Below are 27,438 nucleotides of genomic sequence, written 5' to 3' on the forward strand. Positions count from 1 at the left end.
CATCCAGAAATGTGTTAATTGAATAAAAGAGCAACAGTGTTTATCACATTATTAAATTTAAGCTAAGGCGTGGGCAAAGGAGGGCATTAGATCACTTAAACGGCTGATGTTAGTCAGATCACTTAAGGCCACAGAAATGTCTCCATAAGATCAAAACACTCCCGTCTCCTTCTCTAATTCAATTTGTGACGAACAAAATGTTGAGTGAGTGCATTAAGGAGCAAACATTACAGCCTTCGAACACCATTCCAACAAAGACGATCAACTTTAAAACTGTAAAACAGCAGGCAAAGAATTATATTTCAAAAAAGGATCATGACTTCCAGCAGATTCTCCTGGATCCCCAAACCTCACAGAGAGCTTTGACGGTCACCGACAGAAAAGAGACACGTGTGGTAGCTACTTATCAGAACTGTTTAGACGAAATCTTCTGCAGCTAGAAGGTCAATATTATAAAAGTCTCTAATGTAATACACAACTTTTTGTTGTTGTTGTGATTTTCTTCTTCTTTAGGTAACACAGATTGTTAGAATGTAGACGACCATTCAAAATAGTTTACTAAAAATAAGCTTATCAATAAGAAGATTGACCATTTTCTTCACAGAGAGTTCACACACGATTGGTCCAGAGATTGCACTATTTTAAAGACAATTCCTTTGACACCTGCTTTGTGTACATTAGACACTGAAGCGTTACCCAACACATCAGGGAAAGGGGCACAAACTGAAGGCTCTCTTAAACGCCAGTTTAAAATGCCTGATGATGTACACTGTGGTAAACACTTAACAATGCAGCTTCTAGCAGAGCCACCAGTCTCTGCTCCCATGCCCCCCTCAGAGTCTGTGCACACCACTGAACATTATCCACATGGCTCAACACAGATGTAAACACTGTCCTATTAGCTATCCGGACATAACCACAGTGCTGCCATTTCCATCTTCAGTGATGAGTTAGAACAGCTAAGAAAAGCCACAGCATCCGCGCATTAGATATAGCTCATTAAACGGAATGATGCTGGATTTCCCTTAAAAACAGTCACGCTCTCCTTCCTTCAGTCTGTGACTGACCACAGATGTTTCATAGAGCACAATGTGCTTTCCTGACCTGTCAATGATCAAATCAAATACAAAAACTAATTTTCTTAATCACCACTTAATCTATTTCTCAAACTTTATAAATAAATAAAACCTAAATGATCAGTTCTCATCAAGTATGTCAAGTTGCATGCACATATGTGACAGTAGAATGAATATCCTGGTCAAACGCTCAACAAAAGTGCACTGTTATACCTCTGCTGTCTTCTGAATAAGAGCCCTGCATAAACACTTAAATACAATAAAACATTGGAAAAAAACACGAGAACACCCGAATAACAGTTAAAATTCTGTATTAAATTGCCATTTGTTGATTTTAGTTGTAAAAAATCTGCAGCTTTACTGAGATTAACTGGTCAACTACTCAGAAGTGAGTCAAATTTACCTGAGGAGCTGACAAGAGCCTTGACTTCCATTGCACGCAGATTTGCGCCTTCAGTTCAAATCCCCATTTCTGAATGACAACTTGTAGCCCGAGAAGCTGTGCGAGCTCATGAACCTGCCGGAGCCTCAGTGCAGCACTTAGCGCTGCGAAGTAGCCCGGGCGGAGCAGCGAAGATGGATGGCCGGAGTTTAACATGTCGACGGGTTAAGCCGGGTCCAACATTAAAACTCTTAAGTTATTGATTGTAGAGTAGAGACGGAACTGCTGAATCATCACAGCTCTCATTAGTCTACACTACGCGATGGAGAACGTAACCAGGAGAGCAGAGACACCGGGTTGCCTTGAATGTGATGCCTACACTGGCACAATCTGCTACCATAAAGGTGCGTTAGTCTACACTTCACGATGTGTTATTGTTGTATTGAAGCCTGCATGTTGTCGGCTGGAAGACCCATGATCACTTTTCTCTCCTATCTTTTCCAGCCCAATATTGGTTTTAAAATCGAAACCAGGACATGGCATTAACCCGCCCATTTATGATCCCCTTTGCATTTATTTATCTTGTCGTGAATAAACTGCAAACCAAACATCAGATCGTTGTAGATGCACGTCGATGCATAACATTGTCATTATCACGCTGGAGTTGTCCTTCGCCACCAGGTGGTGCTGTTGGACCAGCGAACAGAAGACCAGCTTCAAGCGTCGCCGGCTCACACTGAGCTACGTTCAAGATCCTACAATAAACATATTTTAACGCAAACAAGTTTTTAAAATGTGTTGTAAATATAACCTCTACACAACCATTTACGATTCATTAAATATTCAAGACAGTAGGGCGTTATACGCTGACATGAAAGTCAACACAGGGTGTTGTTTATAAGCACGCCATCAGAAAACCGTGTGCAACGTTCTTGAACGCACCCTCGCAGATTCATCAGCCAGTTGAACTGTGACCAAAACAAACTCGGAGGGATCAAATATTTCTCTTTGACGTCTGACTTTAAAACAGATATTTTCCAAATGCCAATGCGATTAAACAAGAGGTGGTAGGGGAAGTAATTAAGTCGGTGTCTTGGAGAAGCAACGGGGCGTGTCGTGGTAGTGTATGCTAGCCGCTAGCGAGAATGCTAACGTTACCGACAGCTAACTAATCGGAGCCATTAGTTAACGGTAACGTTGCTATGCCGGACGACCCGACAGCGGCCGCTCGGACTAGAACCTGTTGCCTCAGTGGCCTTAACAAGCAGCCCCGCGATTTGAAACGGGCTCACCAGCTCGTCCGGTAGCTGAGCTGGTCCCGCTCAACCAAGACAGACCGTGATAACTCACTTTCCTGGGTCGCCTTTCGCTGGCCGGACTAACGCCTCCAGCATGGGGATGTGCTTGTCGTGCTTTGGTGGGGCAGCGGACGACGTGGTCGTCACTCCGGATCCAGTAAGTTGATTCAATAAAATCAATAAACACGTGTGCTGCCAGCTGGGTCAGTAGGTAAATCATAATGCTAAACGTGCAGGTTAATTTAATGTAACGCCACGTGAACGTGATTAATCCCGCCGGCCCGACTAGGTGATGGTATTTCGCCTCCGCTGTAAACAGCGGCGTGTCCAGTCGAGGCCCGACTGAGTTAGCTCGCTGTACACTAGCGAGCTCTACTTCCACGTTATGTGTTTGTTTTTTTACAGGAGATGAGGAGACGACAGTTAGCTGAGGCCGCTGAGAAGAGGCAAAAAGAGGTGGGTTCATTTACAAGTGGTGTTGATACACTTCGTTATCATGTTGTTAGTTTCATGAAGCTGAAAGTGAGTGTAATACAACATGTCTGCTATGGATCACATCATTATGATAGTGGCTTCAATATTATATACATTTCTCAGTTGTACACTTTGCAATTCAACAGCAAAGCACGCCACAGCCTGCAAAATATACAAAAAGGATTAAAAGTTCTCTTAGACGGTGTAATAAAAAACTGAATATCATAACCTTAACAAAGATAGGATTTATTGTAGGCTGCATTGGTTTTAGCTTAATGTGCCTACCACTTTGGTAACTTAGTGATTTATAATTTAGGAGCCTTCAATGTCAAATTCACACCCCAATCAAGGCAGATCCACATTTTTTATTATACAGAAAAGCCACTTGCAAAGCCGTAAGAGCCATGCTAAAGTTGTACCACGGTAAGTAAACATGGACCAGATTAAGAACTTTTCTCGGCAGGGTGAATCTTTTGGATCGGCTCATGGCTCACCTGCCACATGTTTCTGCTACAAGTCACGATGTTCACCTCTTTGAATCTCCTGACACACCGAGGACTTCACACTTTCACTCCAGCAAATGAAAGCACTCTGCTCTAACCCACAGCCACGTTTCAGTTAGCTGCTCCGTCATGTATCTAAAGTGCTTTATTTGGCAGTTGAGTGCCCCTTTGCTACTTGTGATTGCCTTGTTCGTTGTGGAAGACATGCATGTTTTAAAGAGTGCATTTTAAACATATCTACAACAATTTAAAAACTGTTTTAATAAAAGAAAAGTACCTTTTACATAAACACTGAATGAAACAATTGCATATATCTCTCTCTCTCTATATATATATATATATATATATATATATATACACACACATATATACACACACGGACGCACAAGATACAATTCTATGTTAATGAAGCCAGTTTCCGTTGGTGCTTGATATAGTCAACTCTTTTTCAGACAACATACCGGGGTGTTAAAAATCCAGACGCTGTCGAGAGGAAAAAGAAAAAACAGGAAGAGATTGAAAAACAGGCGATGACCACCTCGGTGTCTGGTGGCGGCGGCGGGTTGAAGGTTAGTTTTGTGTCCAGAAGGCTGGTCCTGAAGGTCATTTCATCATCAGACTGTTTGCTGTCCTGGCTCCTCAGTGGTGGAACGAGCTCCCCACTGACATCAGGACAGCAGAAAGTCTCTACAGCTTTCGCCGGAAACTAAAAACACATCTTTTCCGACTATATCTGGATTAAAACACAGATTAGCACTTCAGTGGCACTTTGATAGCTCTTATTATGGTACTTTTGTAGTTCGACTATGCTGAGGAAATGTTACTTTCTGTATTCTTGTTGTTCTTAGTTTGTACTCTAGGTTGAAATGCACTTATTGTAAGTCGCTTTGGATAAAAGCGTCTGCTAAATGACATGTAATGTAATGTAATGTAATAATTTCTGAGGTCCAGAGCAAATTCATATCTTTGAGCACACTGTATGAATCTTGAGATGTTATGCAACATACAGTTTAGTTATAGTAAATCATCAGGTGCAAAAACATGTGATGGTGTTAGAAGTTGAAGTCTGTTTTGTAATATTTGGCTGAGTATTATGATTATACAATGCGTAAATAAATGTATTACCTCCTCAGAAAAATGCCTTCAAATATTAAAAGAAGAAAATGTATTGTTCAGCTGTACTTGATCTGAAACTCAGTAAGCAGTGACATCATAATATTGCACTAACCACATTTTCCATACGACATCTATTCTCATGTTTATAAATATTATATGATCAACTGTCACTGTCTTAATTTTAAGCTTGTTCTGATGATTTCCCCCGCTCTGTTTTCTAGTGGCAGGTAGGATGAAATCCAGATGCTAACGGCTGAAGTCTTGACTCAACATGAAGTATTGCAGCAAGATGACTTGAAAGAAGTTCGAACTGCTATCCAGTTTTCTAATTTGTATTTTTTGCCTAATTTATGATGTGAGACAAATGATTACAGTTTTTATGCAAACAAGTTTTGAAGTGATTACAGACGGAGCAGCAGGATGCCCCTTGTTGCCAATTAGACAAGTCGTTTGGACCTTTTGGGAAAGTCGGGGCTGAAACTGAATATTTGTAAGCAAGTACAGATCCTACTGTACGTTTTATTTGAGTAGACGGTCTTACAATATTTGTATTCTCATCTGGGGACACTTAAGATGAAGTTGCAGCACTTTTCAGATTTTTCACTACACTGCTTTTGGTTTTCATTGTTGCGGACATGTCGATTCACCTCGGCCACATGACTTTGGACCAGTGATGCAAAGGACACATTTCACAAGTGAAACACAGTTTATGTTCACAAACATGTAGGTGTGCTTATGCTGTGGTTATTGTAGACGAGCTCATTTCACTTTTATTTTCCATTGCTTGGCAACACAAAGACTTGCAGTGCTCTCACTTCCAGGTGTTTATTGAACTTGTATTGCACTTTGCTAGTTTGAGTCCTTGGTGTATATTGTGATGAGAATATGTTTGTACTCGGTGCAACGTCATTTAATCACTAATGTGGTGAGACGGTCATGAAGTAAAATCTACATACTTGATTAAATATGCAGAAGCAATAGAACACTGCAGACTAGAATAAAGCAACACAGACGTTCTCCAACCAGTGGAAAGGAAACGGCGCTGCACGAGGAGGAGACTGTGTGCACACGGCCTGTTGCTCTGCGCTGGTCTTTGCCATTTACGTCTGTCATAGAGCCCTCTTTGCTTTTTCTCCGCACAATTTGAGTTTGATGCATTGAATTGTGATGTTTGCAGAACATTCATGTGATGCCTGCTTAATTATATTGAAATGTGTTGGAGTTGCCATATTTCACACCCAAGCTTTGGTTAAGGCATCTGTTTGCTCACCGCATGCTGCCTCATGTTGGAAGAGATTTGTGTCACCTGTAATGGAAACTGAAGGAGAAAAAAAAGTGAAGTGTGTCCAGTACGTAGTGAAGTATTTACTTTGACTTGCTAACTAAGTGCATTTCTTTCAGCCTTCACTGGATCCTAAAATGCCGCCGGTGCTTACGCCTTTTTGTAGAACAGGAAATCTAACCGATGTTATTTGCTACAATAAATCACATTTCTGCTACTCGTGTGTAATTCATGAGTTTCAGTTCAGATAAGATTTGATTGAAACTATCATTGCTATTATTTCAGCATACAATGGTTGAGATGTAGACTTGCTATAAAACATGTTCACTTAGTTGTGGAACTTTTGTTGAACATCCATCAACAATTTTCTGTTTTACAAAAATGTAAAAGGTTTAAATTCCCAAAGCTCCTTTTTTGGGGTTTTGAGTGAGAAGAAACTCTAGTCCTGCATCTTAAAATGATATTCAGTGTAGTTCTTTCAAATTATGAAGATTAAAGTTGAGTTTATTAAAAATCTAAAACATAAATTGGAACAATTATTTTCACATACAAGCCTTTTACCAAAGATGATCTCAAACCTACTTTTTTATTTCCCAGGGACAAATGAATATATTGAACAATAATGTAGTGAATCTATTAATTGTAAAACATTTAACAGATTATCAAGTTGTAATTATTGCACTACCACTAGAGAACATGCAACAAATTGTAGAATTGCAGAACCTCAAATCTTATAATGTTTTGATCACAAATCAATGATGTTCTGTTTAACTACATACTGCATCTTGTCCATGTTCTTACATTATAAAAGATATAACACAGCAGCTATCTCAATAGTGAAGAATTGTTAAAATTGATTATAGTATAAAAATGCATTTCATTGAATAGGTATTAAACATGTTAAGTCTAAGCATTGCTTAACTTTAAAAAAACCAAGAAAAAGAAAAAAAACATACATTTGGTTTTTAACCCTCCTGTCGCCTTAGGGTCATTTGATTGATTGATTGATTGATTGATTGATTGATTGATATATTTATTTGTCGTTTGCCAGAGTACGGGTACAAAAGCATCGAAATTACAAGAAAGGGTGGATGAAAGATTACAGCATAACATGAGGGAAGAAGGCGAGAAAAAACACCAACCCCCCGACTATGCCCCGAGAGGGGTACAGTGTGGGAGCAGGAAAAAAACACCTTAGCACATAAGCACATACATTTTAGACATGACTTGCAACGAGTAGGAAGGGGGGAGGGGAGGTAATCCAACAACTGGGTGATCTAAGCCCATCCATTGGGGGCAGAAGGTAACCAGCACCGACAAGCAGCCAGCCGGTCCGGCGCCAACTCAGCAGCGCCAGCCACAGCCCCGTCCGGTCCCACTGGCATTTTGACCCGATTCAATGTTTCACCCTCCTGTTACCTTTATATTTACTAACATATTTTACCCTTTGGGTTCAATTCGACGCCAGCAATTAAAACCTCCAGAAAATTATTAGAATTAATATTGTTTTCCAAGTTTAAGTGTGAGGCACTTTATGTTTGTTTGTTGACTACCGAAAGAACACCGACATTAAACATTGAATGGGGTCAAATTAATCCTAAGGCGACACAAGGGTGTAATATTGATTCAGGTCAAATTGACCCTAAGGCAACACAAGGGTTGAGGGAGATTTGGCAGTTTTTACTAAGCAAATTATACAGTTGAATATTATGTAAAGATTTGATTAATTATATTTCTTTGGACAGTAAAGTTACCACGTAGTCTTCTTATGTTATAGTTAAAGTTACATTTGCAACTTCAATATGCTGCCCACTAAAGCCACCCGTGTATCCCGTGTAAGGCAGCTATAGGTTAACAATATCACACAAATGACACATTAAGAAAAAGTCAAAATGTCTAACTTGCCAGTTTGCCAAAGAAAAGGTTGTGTCCACCACCTATTTAATTTCATTCAAAAAGAAGCCTGATTGACTTCATTTTAATAATATTGTCATGTAAAATAAAGCACACGTTAGTGTGACTTCAGGCTCATTCTGCTCACACACTCGGCTGAAGGATCTGCTCTCCATGGAGGCCTTTGTGTCTGTCGCCATATTTCTGAATAACAACAGGGACATGTTATATAACAAGCCATCCCGATATGAACGGCCCGTTGCAGACTCATGTCTTCACTTCTTGCTGCGGTAGTTGGCCGCCACGACCAGGTAGCTGTCGGGGGTGAGGTCCTTGATGTTGGGGGACTTGCTGCTCATGGTGGACACCTTGCCCTCCACCCGGGTCACTTGGAGTATGCGGCACGGGTCGTGTTTCAGCAGGTAGCTCTCAAACGTCTCCCAGCCCCCACCAACACGCACCATCACATGCTTGTTGTTGAGCATCTGCAGAGAGAAATAATATTGTAATGTCACTGTATCAAAGGAGAGCTTAAAACGAGTCACTGAGCCCTTTAATCGGACTCATGTCAGTTCACTGATTGAGTCTTTTGTTCTAAGGAAGTTGAAGAAACAGTTAAACATGGCTTTGATGTCAGATGACCTGATACTTTAAATCAATCAAATAGTTGTTGCAGAAACAATATTGTCAACCTCATGGTGGCAGGAGAGAAGAAGTAAGAATTCATCCTCTGGGGACCATGAATGTCAGAACAATATGTCATGTTGAGATATTTTGGTTTTGACCAAAATGGAGGACTGACATCCTCATCGTCAAGGAATCCTTTACGGCTAAAGAATATTCACACGATGGCTTCATCACACACAACCTACAAATACAACATACACTCTGCTGAACCAAGACTCTTTTTTTTTAGCGTTCAATCTACAACATTTGCTTCAAGATGATGCCACCTGCCACACATTCTCAAGGTTGGGTACCATGGCAACATCGGCCATTTCAATAGAGACAAGAAGATATAAAAGGCTCTGTTGTATTGGATGCTCAGACACACGCATCGCCCAGAGGCTTTGCCCATAAAACATGTCAGCATCACCATGGAGCCTGATCACCTTCTTACCTCATTAATACAACATTACACCTCTCGTAAAACGAGCTTGTTTACTGAGTGCCCCTCTCACATGAAATAGTACATGAACAGCTTATTAGCGTGACAATAAGGATGTTATGTGTGTTTTAAAAAACACAAACAGTCGGAGAATTATCTGTGAAATGCCAAACTAAATTGTTTGATACCAAAGGGTAAACTCCCTTATGAGATTGTCCCCTCGCTCTGGATATGAGGCGTTCTGCCCTCTGGGCAGCGTAACATGCAACATTTATAAGCCTCTTAGAAGAATCAATCATGGGGGCACTGGTGGGGCAGCGCCTCCAATCACCAGCACCAGGCCTGCAGGCGATGTGACTGTGGACTTAATGGACCTGTGTGATGCGGAGGGGTTTCAATCACGCTGCTTTGGGACCGGGCCCTTGCCCAAGCCCATTCCCTCCTCTGCAGCCCAGAGAAGGATTGGAGCCCGAGGCTGAGCTTGGACTGCACTTCTCACAAACACGGCGGTGTTACTCTGCCTCCTTGTTGAGCTGACAACCACCTCATTTATTCCAGGAGCAGACAAGGTCAGTCCCTCAGTCATGTACGGATAACTGTGGTGTACACTCCTATTTGGGCTGCATGCCACTGTTGTCCTCGCTTCCTACAGTGACTTAGTCCCACTGTCCTCATGTCCTCTCAGTGGAAGCAGCTGCTGCAGGGTAAAAAACATCTGATGCATTTTAATTAAAGTGTTTTGACTGGGAAAAGAGACAAATGAATGGAGGTTTCACACTCTGATCAAACAATGCATCTCTATACTTTAACTGTGAGTACACATGATAACGCATGCTCATAAATATGTGTAATTTTGGTGTTAATTCTAACTACTCTGCATATTTAGTGCATGCTTGTCCATCCTGGAAGAGGGATATCTCCTCTTTTGCCCTTCAAGGTTTCCTCCTTTTGTCCCCCATTGAAGATTTGGGTGGGGATTTTTTTTTCTCCAAATCAAGCGTCTGTTCATCGAATAGAGTACAAAGAGTAGAATGCTGTGCAAATTGAAAAGGCCCAAGGTTCAGCTCTATTGTCAACATGCCATACCGGATTGTACAATGAATTGCACTTGTAGTCCTCCTCCACACGACACACACTGACACTATATAAACACAGATTTCGAATCAGAATAGAATGACACAATTATATAAGTAACACAATATAACTAATATGTACAAATAAAAAAACCACAAAAGAAATAAAATACAAAAAACTCAAATATATATATTTACATATAGATAGGAACATTTGTGATTTGTTGTTTTAGTCTAAATTAATCAAATTGACGAACAGATATGTATGGTGTTGTAGATTAAATACTGTACAGCATCCTGCATTGGACCAACATTGTGAGCTTCTCACCATCTGTCCTTGGTTGCTCAGCAACACAATGAAAACTGAAGCATCATAAAACACCAAATGATGATACATATTCAGATTCCCACCTGCTATTCGAGCAGGAAATCTTATGGAGTCTTATGGTCCTCACTATTAAAAATAGTTGTTGTTCATCCACATATAGGCTTATAGCTGCCGGGGGACGTTTAGGATGCACTGAGTACCTATCTCCTCTTTTTTCTCTCCTTAAGGATGAATTTTCATCTCTCAATCACACGTTACTAACTCTGCTTTCTCCCCGGAGTCCTTTTGACTTCACATCTCATGGGGTCATCGGACCCTATGAGACGGCATAGATCCTATCTGCCTGATGGATCGTCTGGGTCGTGGAATTCCTGCTCATGACTACGCCACTGTCCTGTTGAGACTCCGCCCACTGTTGAGACTCCGCCCACTCCTCCTCCCCACCGCCATCTGCCTGATGGATCGTGGAGGTCTCCATCGTGGAATATGCCTACTATGAACTATTCATACACTCTGTCACATTCATTGAATGTATTTTAACTCTAAATCTGTCCTTCTGTACACATGACATCTATTGCATCTGTCCATCCTGGAGAGGGATCCTCCTCTGTTGCTCTCCTCCAGGTTTCTTCCCTTTTTTTCCCCCTGAAGGGTTATTTGGGAGTTTTTCCTGGTCCGATGTGAGGTTTTGGGGCAGGGATGTCTATGTGTACAGATTGTAAAGCACTCCGAGACAAATTTGTAATTTGTGAAATTGGGCTATACAAATAAACTGAATTGAATTGAATTGAATTGAACCTACAACGACTGAGATGTGTTTAATATTGGACGGCAGTAGTTGCAGTATAATGAGCTGACAGCAGAGGACGTCCAAGAGTAAACCCTCTTTTGAACGTCTCCACATACATACCATAGACATTAATCACATTCTTAGAGGTGTGAATTCTGGTTGTGGGTTGCCAAGTAACCAGAATCCCAAGGGGACTAATGCTACTTCTCTAATCTGTATTAGACTCCATTTATCCTCCTCCGATATCCTTTATTCCTCCGTTCAGAGAGAGTCCAGTAACATTTCCTGGGCTGATAGATTCAGTGTGACTATAAGACGTCTTTAACGTGCAGTAAAGCTCGGTCAAATATTTTCCAAGCATTACCTTCACATCATATGGAAATGTGTGGCTGTTATTTTCCCTGAATAGCCAGTGAGCCACATTATGTTTGGCTGAAGACGGACATTGTCGAAATACCACGACCAGTAAATGAGACCTCACAGCAAAGGCGGGCTCTCCAGACACAATGGTTTACTTTCATCCCAAAGCCAGGAGCTAGTATCAACATACTGCCATATGCTGCGGGCACAGAACGGGTTTGCACTGCAGTGTGACACCTTATTGTTATCACTTATTGTTAAAAGATATTTTTAAATAATTAATCTCTAAAAATCAATAGTAGTAGCTTTAAAATAAATGTTGTAGAATGCAAAGTACAATTTAGCCTCTAGAACGTAGTGAAGGACAAGAAGCACAAAATGGAGGTCCTCAAGTCCGTAAAATTGAATTTAAGCAAACATATGAAACCGAGAGTTGTATTCTTAATTTTAATGCTGTATTCTTGCGTTTAATTCTGCAAAGGATGTGGATACTTTTTTCCATCACTGTTGGAAAATAAAACAAATTTGAAACATCGCCTCATCGCCTTGTAATTTAAAAAATCTTACCCGGATAAAAAGCATCTTCTCCCCAACTCGGTATCGACCCTGTGAATGTCTTTCGACGCAGAACTTGTTCAAACATCTGCAGGGTGGATCGTGAGAGATGTGTCTGACCTGTAAAACATGCAAGTGTTTTAAAGACATTTCCCTCCTGATGTGAAAAGTAGAAGCAACTAACTGCTAACTTACAGCATCGTCCAACAGCTTCCCGGTGCTTTTCTTGCTGGAAGTGACTTTGGTAGGAGTCGGGGACGGGGAAGAAGATAAAGAGGGAGATGGTGGAAGGGGCTGAGCTGGGGAAACAGGTGATGGAGGTGGTGGAGGTGATTTCTCTTCTTGTTCAATCTCTTTCTCCAGTTGTATCAGGCCGGGAGGCTCCACGTTGTATCTAAACCAAGGTAACAAACAATAGTGTCATTCCATATGTGTAGAATTAAGATAAAGAATAACCTGGAGAAGCATATGGGAAATTAGTCATGTATGAACTAAAATATACATATTTCTGATGACATAAAAAGCAAGTCCATACCGTGAAGCTATCCGTCCCAACTCTAAAAGACAGAGGCACACTTCTCGCGGCTGCTTATGAAGAACTACAGGAAGAGATTAGGTTTTAGGATTCAGTTTATAGACATTAAATGGTATCGGGGAAAAAAACACAGTGAAAATGAGTGGCTGTGTGATGGGGAGATGAACATAAAAATGAGCTCATGACCTTCATGCATTCAAATGTTCCCCTCCCCTCCAACCCCGATGGTCCCAAATGAGTGTATAGTTCAGACTTGATGTTTCTATATTCTGCTTGAGGTGTTTATTCTAACCTCACTGACGATATGAGCAGACAGTGAGACAGGATGTGCAGACATGTGACACAACACATCATGCATCAAAGACACAATATCCACTGCATGATGGCAAACCTGCTGTTGTTTCATCTACGGCTGAACTGATAAATCCATCCAGAGAAATAACAGAAGAAAGAAAGAAAAGAAAGAAAAGAAAGAAAAGAAAGAAAAGAAAGAAAGAAAGCTGATTTCTAACATTTTATTTCACAACTACAGGTCCACTGCATGTGAAGGTGCAGAGTTGGCAAATGTCTGTGTGTGTGACTTGGCTGTCAGAAATGATTTGCATAGTTGGAATTGCTAAGCGATGGTCGAGCAGCCAATAGACAGAAATTACAGGAATGTGCTCTGTTACTGCCAGGGTCACATACGGTAAATCCAATTGTAAGGAGAATATTTCAGTCCAGGCATATCTTAAATGTGAGCATATTCCAGTGACATAATGCGCGAAAACCCCCTTGCAGTAGATTAAAAGGATATGGATAACACGGTGAGTGTGAATGAGGAAGAGAGCAGAATGTCCTCACTCCGTGCCGAGGAAAACATTTGCATAGCGTTGGCCTACTTTCTCTCTAACTCACACCCTTCTGTCTGTGCTCCCTGAGTTTTACTACCAGACATTTTGTGATTGAGCACCGGCTCCCGAGATGCACGTGTCCTCATCGTCAGGTAGAGCTGCTCCCGGCAGACTGCCGCCCTCGTGAGCGCGGTGGGAATGTCAAAGGAGTTGAAGGGAAGCCTGGAGATGCGAGTCCAACCTGCATGACACTCTGTCGCGGCACAATCACGCCATTCACAGGAGAGAGAGACCCGAGTGCCCGTGAGAGCCAAAGGCTGGCTGTGTTGTGGCTGAAGCGTGTTTATAGAATCCCCAACATTCAGATGCTCGAGCGTTCGGATGTCTATGGCAGAAAAAGGGTACGCTCACCTAAATCCTCGGACTCAAACAGACATGTTTCTCCAACTCCGACCTGACGACACCAGGCCAGGAAGTTAGCCGTGTTGTCTCGTGCAAAAAAGGACCCGGAGGGAGCGCTCTGTCGGCACGGTATCCTCCGATTGGGAATACTCTGCTAGAGACATAGAGGGGTTAGTAGACGTCTTCATGTACGCAACACAGATTCAATTCAATTCAATTCAGTTTATTTGTATAGCCCAATTTCACAAATTACAAATTTGTCTCGGAGTGCTTTACAATCTGTACACATAGACATCCCTGCCCCAAAACCTCACATCGGACCAGGAAAAACTCCCAAATAACCCTTCAAGGGGAAAAAAAGGGAAGAAACCTTCAGGAGAGCAACAGAGGAGGATCCCTCTCCAGGATGGACAGATGCAATAGATGTAATGTGTACAGAAGGACAGATTTAGATGAACCTGGGATGAAGAGAGTCGGATTGATACACATCGCTTGGACACATAACTGAACATGAACTTCTATTCTGTGTTTGACGAAGCAAAAATAGACTTCTCCCAAGGTGACTTGTCCAGCAAACCCCCCCAGAGTTTCCACCAACACATCGAGCCACACACTGTTTCATCTGCACTGATTTCTTCTCCATCTGCTGCTTTTCGGCTCAGGATCGAGGACCTTTTTCAACAAAGATCCATTTGGTAGATGGCGGGTTAGAAAACGGAGCTACTTTACCAGGCCTTCTATGATTTGGGATCAAATGACATGCTTAAAGGTTCCAGCCCCCCACACGGTCTGTTTGGGGAGATTTATGCGCCTCGCTGTGGTTTTATACAGGATATGTGCGTCTGTGCTATAAGAAAGGTGCAATGAGCTCATGCTGGAAATATGCAGGCTTTTGAGGGTATTTTTCTTTTCTTTCCAGGCTCTCCTTTTTGACTTTTTCTGGGATCCTTTCTGTTGTTGAATTACTTTGCATTCCTGAAGAAATAATGTCGACCACATTGCCAGTTTCGTTTGATCCAACAATCACAATGACATGTTGCTACTTCTGTGGCGCTGAGCTGCACCTTTACAGATCTAATAATTGTACGGAAGGCGCAGAACTTTTGGAAGACATTGTGTTTAGAGGAATTGGAATGAATAAGAAGGATAAGGGAACACTTTGTGGAAGAAAATCACATCATTTTCTTTCGACCAGGAAGATGTGAGAGTATCTACCTTCATGGCTGTAAATGCACACTTTCAAGGAATAGTTCTACATTTTGGGAAATATGCCTATACGCTTATTTGCTTTTTTGTAGAGTTAGTTGTGGAGATTATAAGACTGCAGACAGTTATTGTAGCTTATCATGAAGACTGGAAACAAGGGGAAAGAGATAGCTTGGTTCTGTTCAAGGTTTAGAAATCCCCCTCCCAGCTCCTCTAAAGCTGGGGGGGGGGGGGTATGTGTCAAACTATTTCCAGCACAGTTACTTCCTGGAGTCTCTGCTGGTTGCTGCTGGCAACTAGTCTCAACCAAGACTAAAAAAACATTTAAAATGTAATTTTTTTTTGCACATGTCCTCATCGTCAGGTATGTTGTACATATAACATAAAGGGTTATTAGTGAACTTTATAGGTGGCAGATTTCATTACCTTTGGACAGAGCCAGGCTGTTTCTCTGTTTCCATTTTTCCCCCCGCTAAATAAATCTGACCAGTGATGACTGTGGTTTTATATTTAAAGGACAGATATGGGAGAGGCTTGGAAATTACCAAATTTCCTAAAATGCTAAACGTTTTCTTAAACTATTGTTAGTGTGATAGTTAACAAAGTGGTGATATTGAACCTGAAACAGGATAGTTATATGATAAGAAAAATAAATAATCTTCAGTCATCTGCAGTTGCATGGCAAGATGTGCAAGAGACAGCATCTACAAAGGGATGTATTGTGTCTCTCTGCTGGAGTCATTTAGTCCCACCCCACCCACAACTCGTAATGAGTTTTAAAACAGATTGAAGTTCTCTTTAAAGTGTCCGAAAGCAACAGGAAACAACTACAGCTTATTAGTCATAAACTGAAAATGACATAAGATCACGTACATTGTATCAGGCGAATGCTGAACACATCGTAGTGCAACTTTTTTTGACTGAGCCTGAATGGTGGGTCCGGTAAGACCACTCTCTGTTTCCTGGGACTCCTATCAGCCTCAGGAAACTCCACATGATCAATAGACTTTTTCATTGGATCCTCTCCCGTCCCAGGGTCACTGACCTCAAGTATTTCCTCACATCTGTGCTGCTCCACTCACACTGAGATCAGGAGACTCCCCGTCATCAGCACAGTAATGCCTCAGTGCAAACATCAACAACTCTCAGTGCAGAGCCAACACAGGAGTCTTTTGCTTTATTTCCTCTGAACAGAAACTAATCAGTGTTTCCCTCCATTATAGATATATATATAATCCCACTGAGCAGAACAGAAGCATAGACACAGAAAGTACAGATATGATGTATTCATGTCTGCAAGATAAGACTTTGGTCATATTCAGCAATGGAGACGGAGACAGTTTTAATTTTATTTTCAAACTCTTATGAAGTCACATTTTAGGTTTGAAGGCTGAGCAAGAAAACTTTAACAAAGTAAATGCACATTTGCTCAACACTGTTTCTATGGAACTTCTATAAAACTTGGCACAAGTGGAGAGACATAAACAACATTTCTATCAGCTAAAGACATCGAACCTTCTTGCAGTAGCTCTGAAGCTGATCCAAGGTAAAGATTTGTTTGGAGCGGTGATCCAGTGAAATATACGATTACGACTTGCACGGTTGCCATTAAATCTTTTAAAATTCATTAAAGCCTCACTCAAGGATCATAAGAAATGAACATTTAACGTAGCGCTGCCAATTCTCGCAGGGGTTGTGGGGCCCCATCAGTTAATGTGTCTTGCCAGCCATATTTCTTTTTCTTTTTTGCCCTGCTGAAGGCTGCAGGCTGCAGGCCCCCATCCCCCATCCCAGCCTTTGTGCACTGCTTTCTGAAATTATGGAGCTCCTTGAAAAGTTGGGATTCATAGTCTCTGCTGAGCCGACAAAACAACAAGCATGGATCAAATATCATTCTGGAGGATCTTTGAAGTTACTCTTCAAAGGTAATGATGAGGTTATTTCTTTGAGATGGGAGGAACTCTATCAGTGTAGCTTTTATTGATCTAATTGATGGAAACCTGATATCATCTGTTTCCTGTCTCAGCAAGAGTCCACACAGCTTCAATACTGTGTTCAAGCTGTTTTGTCCCAATAACCTTTGCAGAAATAACGGGATTTCAAGGGATAATGTATGTGGCGATGCAGAAAACAGATATTAAATGTCATATTCAGTATGTCTGGATTTCACACTATTTTCTAATAAAATAGTTGATCATGGAATCCTCTCAGAATCAATTAGCTGCCAAATTTTTGAACACTTCAAGGTTCCCACATTAGTATTTTTTACTATAAACGTTATCATGCCACACTAGTAATCCTCATGTTTCTCGGTACCTTGTTGTTGCCACAAACAGGCATGTCTCCATCATTTTGCTTGAACTTCTCCTGAAGTGTCTCAGCCAGCTGGCACAACAGGAAGCCATTGTCTAAGCGATCCATGAAACTCTCAGCGGTGATTTCCAGACCTGACCAGGGGACACATAAAGAAAGCAGAGAACCCAGCAGTAAATTCAACAAGAAAACGCTCATTTATAAATATATGTGCAGCATAAGGAAATACAATTTATTCCCCTTCCATTCCCATATGCAATGTTATTGACTTCCAGAGACCGCCTGGCTGATTGAGCTTGGCTTGAGCTGCTGGGTTTAGGCAGCTCTGCAAAAGCCAAATGTTCACATATTAAAACATGAGTTGGGGGAATCTGGTGAAGGGGGGGGGGGGGACTTTCTGGTAGTACACCGTGGAGGCAAAGACAAGATCACATGGAAGGGGGGCATCTGATTGTGCACAGTATGCCTCATTATCCTGCATGGTTGCAGAGGTAGATTGGTGATCAACATGTGGTGTCCAGTTGACTGACTTCCAAAGGACCATTCCTTCATAGTTAGATCATTGTAAAATGGGAGGTGGTGGCAGGGGGGTGTCTATGGAAAGAAACCGGAGAGATTTTTTTTTTCATCCCTTTCCTTTTTCTCATAGGAGGGGTCTTGGGGGTTTGACGTTTAATGAGTTCCAAATGTTGTAATTGAGCCCAGAAAAGAGAGATTCAAATCTTGAGAAATACTCAGTGAGCTCCCGTCTCATATGCTCAGACTCTCCCTCGATCCCTGTGTGAGGAAAATATATTCCAGAGGACTCTGAAAGAAACATTTCAATTCAAATACTCACTCCCATAAATTGCTCAGTTAATTAACCCCCCCCCCCCATCACAAAAGCAATATGACTCATCAGTATAACTAAGCAACCGCCTCCCACTCAATCAGTGGACTCGTTATGCCGCATCACTCCTCCCACCTGAAACTGCAAGCTTGTTCTGCATACCAGCGCCTTCTTTCATATTATATAAACCAACAAACAGGTTCAACATAAACTGCCAACTTGGGATGCTCATGCTTCTGATTTGTTCTTGATCCCTCACGACAGCAGACCACAGGTTTCTAGCTCAGCTGGTTCCAGCGCAAACGCAAACACACAGACTGCCAGAGATAAGAATGGAGGTATTAAAGTGGTTTTAAGTAGTTCACACACAGTGCGTTTACATGATGGTATAATTCGAATCTCGCTTTAGTCGGACTATGCTATCTTTTGGGGGATCTGCTATTATCCCAATATACATGGCAGTGAGTAATTCTAATCATTGGCCAAAAGCATGTCATATCCGATACGATAGGTGGCGCTGTTTTCATTTCAACTCGTGGTGATACAGCCATTTCCGCTTGACCTCTTCACCACTACCAACAACAACCAACAACAACAACAACAACATCAACATTTCGAGAAAGATGGCGAACAGAGAGCAAGGTTAAGCATAAATTCTGTCTGCTCTTCGATCCAGAAATGTGTGGTGGCTCTTGTGTTCTCCATAGCGTTGTTTGTTTGTTTTCTGCCGGCCAGGCTCCCGGCAGTGACAACTTATCGTCTCTTTCGACTTCCGGGTCACGACATGGGAGGGAGGGAGGGAGGAGGGCGGCGGGATCTCAAGCATGCGCAAAGACGCAAAGTCCAGTTCCTAATCCAATTCACCGTTACATGCTGCGATAGTCGAATTATCAACCGGATCGGATCGAGTTATCCAGGGGTGTTAATCGGATCGTAGTCGGACCGCACATAGTCGAACAAAGGTGTTTACATGAAACGGATAATTAGATTTCAGTCCGACTAAGCCAGTTATTCGAATGCATGTAAACACGGTCACAGAGACAGGAGTCAGTTTCAGAAACTTAACCGACTTCCAGTTGATTTGAGAAATTATTGTTGGGCTGTTTACAGCCTGCAGGATGGAGTAACTCCCGGACATCAGTGGAATACTTTTCATCGGATTAAGTGCAGCTTCAAATATTTCAATATAATTTTTTAAGAAAAACTTCAAATACTGAGATGGATCAGCAGACAGCCGTACTTCTTAAAGATACAATCTTTAACAAAACTCACAATGCAGATATATAAAATACTATAGAGTTAAGCCTCTTATAACTTCTTACAATTCAAGTCTTACATTGTCATCAACTCTGTTGGAGGAGGGTTTTAAGTACATTTTTATGTGGATGCTGGTTGGTCACCGGTAAACTTATTCCTATTATAAACCATACTGTATAACCATACTGAGACTATTATGTGTTAACATGAAACTTAACTTTCTGCTTACACATCCAGTTCAATTTGAGTCTCTAAATTCAAATCAGATCCTTTGAAGAAGTGCACTACAAAGGGTGATTTATTACGCAATAGCAACCTTCTACAAAGCATCTGCTGTCTTAATGACGGCCATTATTCAATTAAGGAAAATCTATGGGAGGGTGAACAGGGAACTGGTTCACACATTCTAGTGACTTTAAAATAGTTTGTAATGAGTTCAGATTGATTCCAGTCCACTGCGGAGGTGTTTGCATCAGCAACACCAGTTCAATTACTGCTGAAGGTGAGGAGATTCAAAGCCAAGCTATTTCTAGGACAGTGTTTGGAATAAATCAGCGACAGCACTTTGTATTGGTCAGCAAAAAAAACAAGATTTGTGGGAAAGGAATAACTGAGGCACAAGATGGAATAGTTGAAATGTATTGAAAGACGTTCTTTTCATACAACTTGTTTATGACAATAAATGTATTATTATTATTATAAGTCAAATGTGTCATGTGTTGATTATGAGTGTTCCCTACCGAGAATATTCGTGAGCCACAGGGCCAGGTCTTCCTTCATGGGCAGCAGGCTGGCTTCATGGCGACTGGTCAGCCACTCGTGATACTGCTGCATGTCTGTAAGGCCGGGGCCACTGGGCGGTTTGGGGCTCATGAAGCTGCACATGGTTCCCTTTTGACAGCCTGAGGAAGGACAGGAGGACAGGACACACACAGATGATGCAGACAAAGGGAGCTTCAGACATGTCTATATATGCACAGTCGAAATAATCAATATGGATCTGTGCAATAGGCTACCGTACAGCAGATGTGCAATTAATATCTCATATATGAAGCTTATAATGTTCTTTTTTGTTGTTGAAATAGTGATTTATTCAGCTACATTTTCAGGCTCCGCTTCTTGTGTTGGTTAGAATGACTGTAAACAAGTGTCGCTGCATGGGGGTGTAGTGGCTAGCACTGTCACCTCAGAGCAAGAGGGGCCCGGGTTTGATTCCCGATCCCAGGCGGTCCTTCTTTGTGAAGGCTCCAGCTCCTGCTACAGGGCGGTTTGGATAATGGAATATGGAGAGGTGCTGCGCATGCACATGTTGGGGTATGTACCAGGTGTATGGATGTACTGTATATGTGTTTATACTGTTTGTATACAATATGTGCTTCTGTGTATGCTTTCACAGTGACTTATTTTCAGATCTATATCTACAATTTACAATTATTTTCATTAATGATCCATTCATCGTTTCTTGATTAATCACCAAGTCAATAAAATGTCAGGAAATAGTGAAAGAAATCCCAAATGTCTTCAAATGTCATATTTTGGCCCACCAACAGTCAAAAATCCTTAAATATATAACAGCGCTAACATCTAAATTGTAGCTCTTAAGAAACCAACAAATTGTTACAAATTGTATATGATGTATTATAATAGAAGGAATCACTCACGGAAATAAAGACATTCTAAAAATAGTTTTCTAAATCTAAATTGTCATGATAATATTCTTCAATAACAGCTGTCATCCAGGGCTTAGAGGAGGGCGATCAAATGAAGAGGGATCAGAGGACTTTTGTCTACTTGGCCGAAACCTGGGTTTGGTTTTCAGTCCACCTGATGAAATGAGACAGGAGGGTTCCTGTCCGCCTCCTCACTGGACAACAGGCACTTGTGATCCAGCCAGACACATACTGTAGGACTGCTATTCAACAAACAGCAGCTACAAACAAAGAGCTCCTTCACATGACAGATACACTCTATCGTAGAGTCTAAATCAATGCGATCGAGCCGACCTTGCAGCCTGATGGAGAGATTGGATTTGACATCAATATTCATTGCGACATTTTAACAACTTCTCACTGCCCGCAAAGTGAAGTCAATGAGTAAATGAGACATTTCTCACAGTCTGCTGCTCCAGTGTGCCAGGCGTTCACTGTCTGAGCTATAATGTCAAAATATTTTCACATTTCCAACCAGTGTCACTCCATTATTGGATGGCAAGTGAGTAACTGACAAAACAACTGGGCACCAGAGATGACATGGAAATAGAAAATAAGCAAAATAACAAAGACTGTTTCAGGATTGTTTAAAATCTGGGTTATTTTAGAAGGTGCTTTGTTATGCACCAGAAGACAATACACAAGCTGACATGGACAGCTTAAGTTTTCTATTGTTACAAATAACTTAACAACATAGACTGATGAGGATCGATGTGTTTCGCTCCACCGTTTCTGTTTCTTTGTCGTCCCTAAATTCTTCTTTCAGGCTTCATTAAGGAAACAGAAAGTGAGCTGAGAACAGTTCCCGACTCGTAATGACATTAAGTTGTAGTATCTAAAAAGGTTCTGCGTTTAGCTTGGACACAAGCAGGAACATCTTACACGGTATAGGCAAATAGCGACAGGATGTTTTATGCAAATTACAAGAAGAGCTCATTCAAACAACGTTGGAAAGCTTCAATGAATAATTACTTCATAGTCTGTGATGGCTAGAAATGTCTTCTGAATACCGAGGGAGTGTATCACAATGTGAGGAATCTGACCTTTGAAGTGTTGTAACATTTCAAGGTCCCCCTGGAGTTGGCTGTAACCAAATCACACTGTGGTGCCACGCTGGACATCAGGACCTTGATGTCCGACCAAGGTCGTCTTATCTTCCTGAAGACAAGCGCTCCATGTTGCTCACACACACTAAACTCTGGAGCTCAGCACTCACACACAGGTGCTACATTCACACGCCCTCTGTGGTGCCGGCCGACAGACAGAACAAGGCCACGGGCACAACTTCTCATGTCTCACAGCACAAGCACCATTCACTTGTGTCAATGAATATGTTAGTATTTGACATATCTTTCAATGGGTAACAAAGCACAGTGAGGATGTATCTTAAATATTTTACACTTGTTTTTTATATTCTGTATGTTTTCCTCACTGACAAATGAAAACCATGTATCCGACTTTCTCCTGTGATTCTTAAGCCACATACATAATTCTGGGTAAATATCTCTCAATGAGCAACATAATTAATTCAAAAGATGTATTGTTCTCAAAAGGATCCTGAATAAACATCATCCTGAGTTTACTTCTCTTTTTTTCGAGGAAAGTTTCCTAAAGAGATATTGAGGTGTTGTTAAACATACCTCATTCATGAACTAAACTAAACTCAACCTGGTTTCCTCTCACCACACTGTAGCCTGACCTGTTCTGGGCCCAGAACCGAGCCAACACCACCACTCTGCTAGCTTCATGTAGCATGTAGGATCTGCTCAACTTGCGAATTCAAGTTATTTTTCATGATCAGATTCAGAATCGGACAGGAGTTAAATTCAGCATCAGAAAAAAAATACGTCTCATAGTTTTTTCTCTCAGTCTGAAAAGCCTTGTCTTTCTAGTAAAGCCATCTTAACCTGCCACGGTGAGCTATGGATTGCTACAGGAAGTTCATGGGAATTCTAACTGCTGAATCATATCAATTATAAAAAAACAAGAGTGGCTCTGTCCTCATAACCCTCACAGCCCATCATGCCTTTCTCCTCAACAACAGCAGACTGATCTGGAGACTGAGTTGTCCATTTAAACAAGGAAACTCTGCATGTTTCTACAGATAAGTACTGTGTGTGTTGTAACTCAATACTGACTAACATTCAGGTATCAGATTGCATCATCAACAGTGGTCCGTTAAGTACGAAATCTCCAGCATATAATATCAACAAAAGCAACATCAACATCACAATAAGCCCACAGCACAACGCTTGTTTATTATCTTATCACACATTCCAATGAAACAGTTCTCCGTTGACCACATGGTGTCATAAATCCTGAGCTGCAATCTTGCTTTGATTTATCCCAAACTAAATCATTTAAAAATGGAGCCAAGTCTGCATTTAAAGACCCCTGTGTTGTTTCACTTTTCACTCCAATCAAACTGCATATGAGACAGACAACATGTCTGCATAGCACTTATTGTTCCACCACACAGATATATTGTGTTGTTATTTCTGAATTTAGTGCAATAAATTGGTTTGGGACTGTTATATCGGCCTCTTAAAACTTTGCATCAATTTTTTTTTACAACTGTTCTTCCATTTTAAAGCTGCGTCCTCCTTTACAAGTGTCACAAATAAGAGCAGCCACAACAGACATGTCACCACTTTGGAAAACAGGTTTAAGGGAGTACCCCTAATGAGTTATGGCTAAGCAGCCACTAATTAAAACCAATTAAATGAATGAAAGCTGCAACTTCACCAAATATGTCATAAAGTGTAATTAATTACGCATTTAATTACTTTTGAGTGAAATTTAAAAAAATAGGAATTAACAGCTTTTCCACTGTCAAGAAGTAAGACTGAACTGAGCCACAACTTCTAAAAATATGAAATTTTGCAAAGGGCACAACCCCCGTTAGAATAGCAAGTAGCTACAAAGTACAAGGTACACCCCCCCCCCTCCCCCCCCCCCCAACCAATAACAGATAACACATCAAGGCATTCAAAAGTCATTTGGCAACATTAAAGCAGTAAAAAGCTCATTACCTGTCCTCGCCTTGGGGTTCAGCTCGTTAGTGCGCACCTTCCTCTCACTCTTCCTAAGAACTGCTGGATCCCAGTTGTCATGCTTTTCACCGCAGTGCACCGACCCACAGGTTAGGCTCCAAAACACTGAACCAATGTGGACCGCTGCGCATTTGCACAAGCGTCTGCGCTCACACTCACACACACAGACACACACACACACACACACACACACACGTACACTCGCGCTGCTGCTGCTGCTGATGATGATGGGATGGAAGTTTAATCCTGCTGGCAGTGCCTCCTTCCTCACTCCGCTTTGTATTGCCTCAATGTGACATTTTTGGACTGCATTCAGCAAGTCAGCCCGAGAAATTCAATCCTTTGATACACTTTGATTTTATGGATTTCCATTTTTTTCTGCCTGCCCATGTAATCTGATCCAACTGACAGACCCATGCCTAATTCAAATCCGTTTGTCGTGAATAGTAAATTGGTATGACACTGTTTTGTAAATAAATCATAATGAAGCACACACAACCCCCAAAAACATAAATAGGTTATTGCTCTGTTGTCAGAAATGCAAGTAATCTAATCAGATGGGCTTTGTTTTTCTAGTAGTATTGATGTTATATAGTATATATAGAGTAGTAATATAATCTCTATATTAGAAAATAAACAGTTGAAACAAAATGAGAAAATCCAAATGTTTTGCTTACCTCAATTCCGCACTTTTGTGTGCATGTTAGTGGTTTACTTTGATGGCTTTTATTTTGAAGGAAATACATCTGCCAAAGTCTAGCACTCAAGAACGCATGCGCAGTAGTACAAGGGGAACAAACAGGCTGCGGGGGTCCACGAGTAAAGAAAGTGAGTATATTTGTACTAAATATTCCTTTAATAGTTTGCTATTCTCTCTATTGTGCGTGACGGTGGATATAATCTAAAACAGCTTTCGCTAAAATTACTTTTGTTTTGAAACGTGACACCGGAAGCACTGTTGTTTGAAAGTAACGCTAACTGTTGCCGTGAGCTAACATGTGTCTAACCCGCTAGCTAGCGCCAGCTCATTCACGTTTAAACATGGCTCGGCAGAAGCCAGTTCGTTGAATGTAAAGCTCACTGAAGTGTGTCTTTCTCTCTCAGTGAGCGTCCAGAGGACAGCGCCACATGGAGGCGGTGCTGAAAAACGTAGCGAGCACGGCGGAGCTGCTGGCAGTGGCGGGGCGGAGCGGGGAGGTGGAGCAATGGGATGAACAAACTCTGACCAGAGCTTTTCAATGGGCTCGCTACTGCGAACACCTCTTCTCCAGGTTTCACCGGAACCCCGCGATCAGGGTGTGCATGGAGAAGCAGCTGCAGCTCACACATCAAGGTTTGCAAGCTGCCTTCGACGGATACATTGAAGTGTCCTTCTCGGACCTCTCCCGGTGTCAGCACTTGTTGCTTGTTGGGCTGTTGGGAAACCCCGAGCTGCCCATCTCCATCATGAAGATACTGTTTGGCACTCCGAGTCCTGCAAACACCAAGCCGAGTGAGTGCCAGGACGTTACCGGCTTCTGCAGCCACATCGTCCAATGCAAATCTGCGTGTAAAGTCCTGAGTCCTCTCGCTGCCGTGTCAGCTGTCGGTGCTGATGCTGAGGTGCAGGCGGTCATGCTGATGGAGAGGTTGGATGCTCTGCTGAGCCAAGGCAGTGACGCCTGCCGAACCGAGCACATTCTGGACTCTGTCCTCCGGGGGTTTGAAGGAGCACCAGGACATTTCTGTCTCGTCATCGCTGCAGCTTTGCTGACGAAGGAAAACTCTGCTGCAAAAAGTGCTTCACAGGACTTTCTCTTGGACTGGCTGCGGAAGGAACAATGTGTGCTGCAGCACATGTGTTCTGCTTTGCCTGCTGCGCTTATTATAGACCTGACCAAAGAACACCTGACATTTAGAGATGCATACTGGGATTTGCTGAAAAAGTGGGCGTCTGATATGGAATACAGCTTAAGTGAGGGTGACTGGGTTCAAACCAGAACAAACCCAAGAGTGTCCTTCAACAGACTGACTGAGCACTTGCTGGGCTTGTGTGAGACGGGTCCCTCTCTGAGGAAGGAGGTGGAAAAGGAGCTAAATGCTTTGAAGGTTTCCGATGGAGACTATGATGTCAGGGGTCTGAGTGTGTGGGCAGACCTCCTGTCAACTTTAAACAAGTCCGTCTTATGAGTATTTAGAGAACAAAGAGATGCCACTTCATGCAATGTATAGGCTAGGTAATAAACCTCAGAGCTCTTTGTCACCAAAGGAAATGTGTCCATAGTGCAGATTATTATAAACTGTGTCCATGACTCAAAGCTGGAATCAGATTCTTTGTAGATCATTTCATATAAATGTATATTTTAATTCGGCAGAGTTCTTGCTCGGGTTTAGACAGCATTGACATTCAACATTAAATCACTTTTTATTGTTGCATTTATTGCATTTGTTGTTTTTTTCTCCATGTAAACAAAAGTAGCAGTGAAGGGTATCATGAAAGCATTAGTATCGAAAAGATCTTTTCAGTGCAAAATACAAAGACAAATCCTAAATGTTGTCCAGTCATCCACAGATATTTATTTTCCATTAAAATTCTTGATGTTTGATCCTGACACAAACGTAATCGCCGACGGCGTTCTATAAATGCTCACTTCCTTTGATTTTGAAGCCTTCACAGTATAATGATATTTGTAATATTTTATCATGCACCTTGTAATTATGGGATTCATTGTTTTTCTCAATACATTTGGATATGTATTAAAAACACACGTCCGACAAGGTTCGGACAGATAGTAGCAGCACGTGATCTGACTGAATTATATTGAAAGTACATGTCAATCCTGGAGATTCAAGGCTTCATTTGTCCCCATAAATCTCACCTCGCTACCAAATTATATATAGAAACTGGCATTTAAGGAAAAGGATGCCATAAAGAAATTGCCAAAACAAAGGAAAGGCATTGTCTCATCTAATTTACCCTTTTCTTACTGTACACACCTACAATCATTTTCACTTTCTCACACGCCATCTGTCAATACCGTCTCCTCACAACGACGCTGCACTGCCTCCGAACCTCAACATTTT

General features: G+C 41.6%; 3 protein-coding genes across 4 annotated transcripts; 2 read left to right on the top strand and 1 right to left on the bottom strand.

The window, feature by feature from the left end:
* Positions 1–2,403: 2,403 nt before the first annotated feature.
* svip (small VCP interacting protein) lies at positions 2,404–6,348 on the top strand. Its single transcript, XM_056417301.1, has 4 exons — positions 2,404–2,913; positions 3,162–3,212; positions 4,186–4,302; positions 5,071–6,348. The coding sequence occupies exons 1-4, from the start codon at positions 2,851–2,853 to the stop codon at positions 5,083–5,085; spliced, it is 246 nt and encodes an 81-aa protein (XP_056273276.1). The 5' UTR covers positions 2,404–2,850; the 3' UTR covers positions 5,086–6,348.
* A 266-nt stretch (positions 6,349–6,614) lies between these two features.
* Positions 6,615–24,639, bottom strand: LOC130195631 (growth arrest-specific protein 2). Of its 2 annotated transcripts, none has more exons than XM_056417293.1 (8): positions 24,355–24,639; positions 20,354–20,515; positions 17,531–17,661; positions 14,018–14,159; positions 12,774–12,837; positions 12,434–12,632; positions 12,251–12,358; positions 6,615–8,509 (listed from the first exon to the last, which is right to left on the bottom strand). In XM_056417293.1, the coding sequence occupies exons 2-8, from the start codon at positions 20,496–20,498 to the stop codon at positions 8,300–8,302; spliced, it is 999 nt and encodes a 332-aa protein (XP_056273268.1). In that variant the 5' UTR covers positions 20,499–20,515; positions 24,355–24,639; the 3' UTR covers positions 6,615–8,299. The 2 variants fall into 2 exon arrangements, with proteins under 2 accessions (XP_056273268.1, XP_056273267.1); XM_056417292.1 differs by having other exon boundaries at positions 14,018–14,162; positions 24,355–24,637.
* Positions 24,640–25,098: 459 nt separating this feature from the next.
* fancf (FA complementation group F) lies at positions 25,099–26,790 on the top strand. The gene is made up of 2 exons (XM_056417291.1): positions 25,099–25,203; positions 25,480–26,790. Exon 2 carries the CDS (start codon positions 25,504–25,506, stop codon positions 26,542–26,544), a length of 1,041 nt encoding a protein of 346 aa, XP_056273266.1. The 5' UTR covers positions 25,099–25,203; positions 25,480–25,503; the 3' UTR covers positions 26,545–26,790.
* Positions 26,791–27,438: the final 648 nt, after the last annotated feature.

Source organism: Pseudoliparis swirei, chromosome 6 (genome assembly GCF_029220125.1).
Source record: "Pseudoliparis swirei isolate HS2019 ecotype Mariana Trench chromosome 6, NWPU_hadal_v1, whole genome shotgun sequence".
In the NCBI taxonomy this organism is placed as follows: Eukaryota; Metazoa; Chordata; class Actinopteri; order Perciformes; family Liparidae; genus Pseudoliparis; species Pseudoliparis swirei.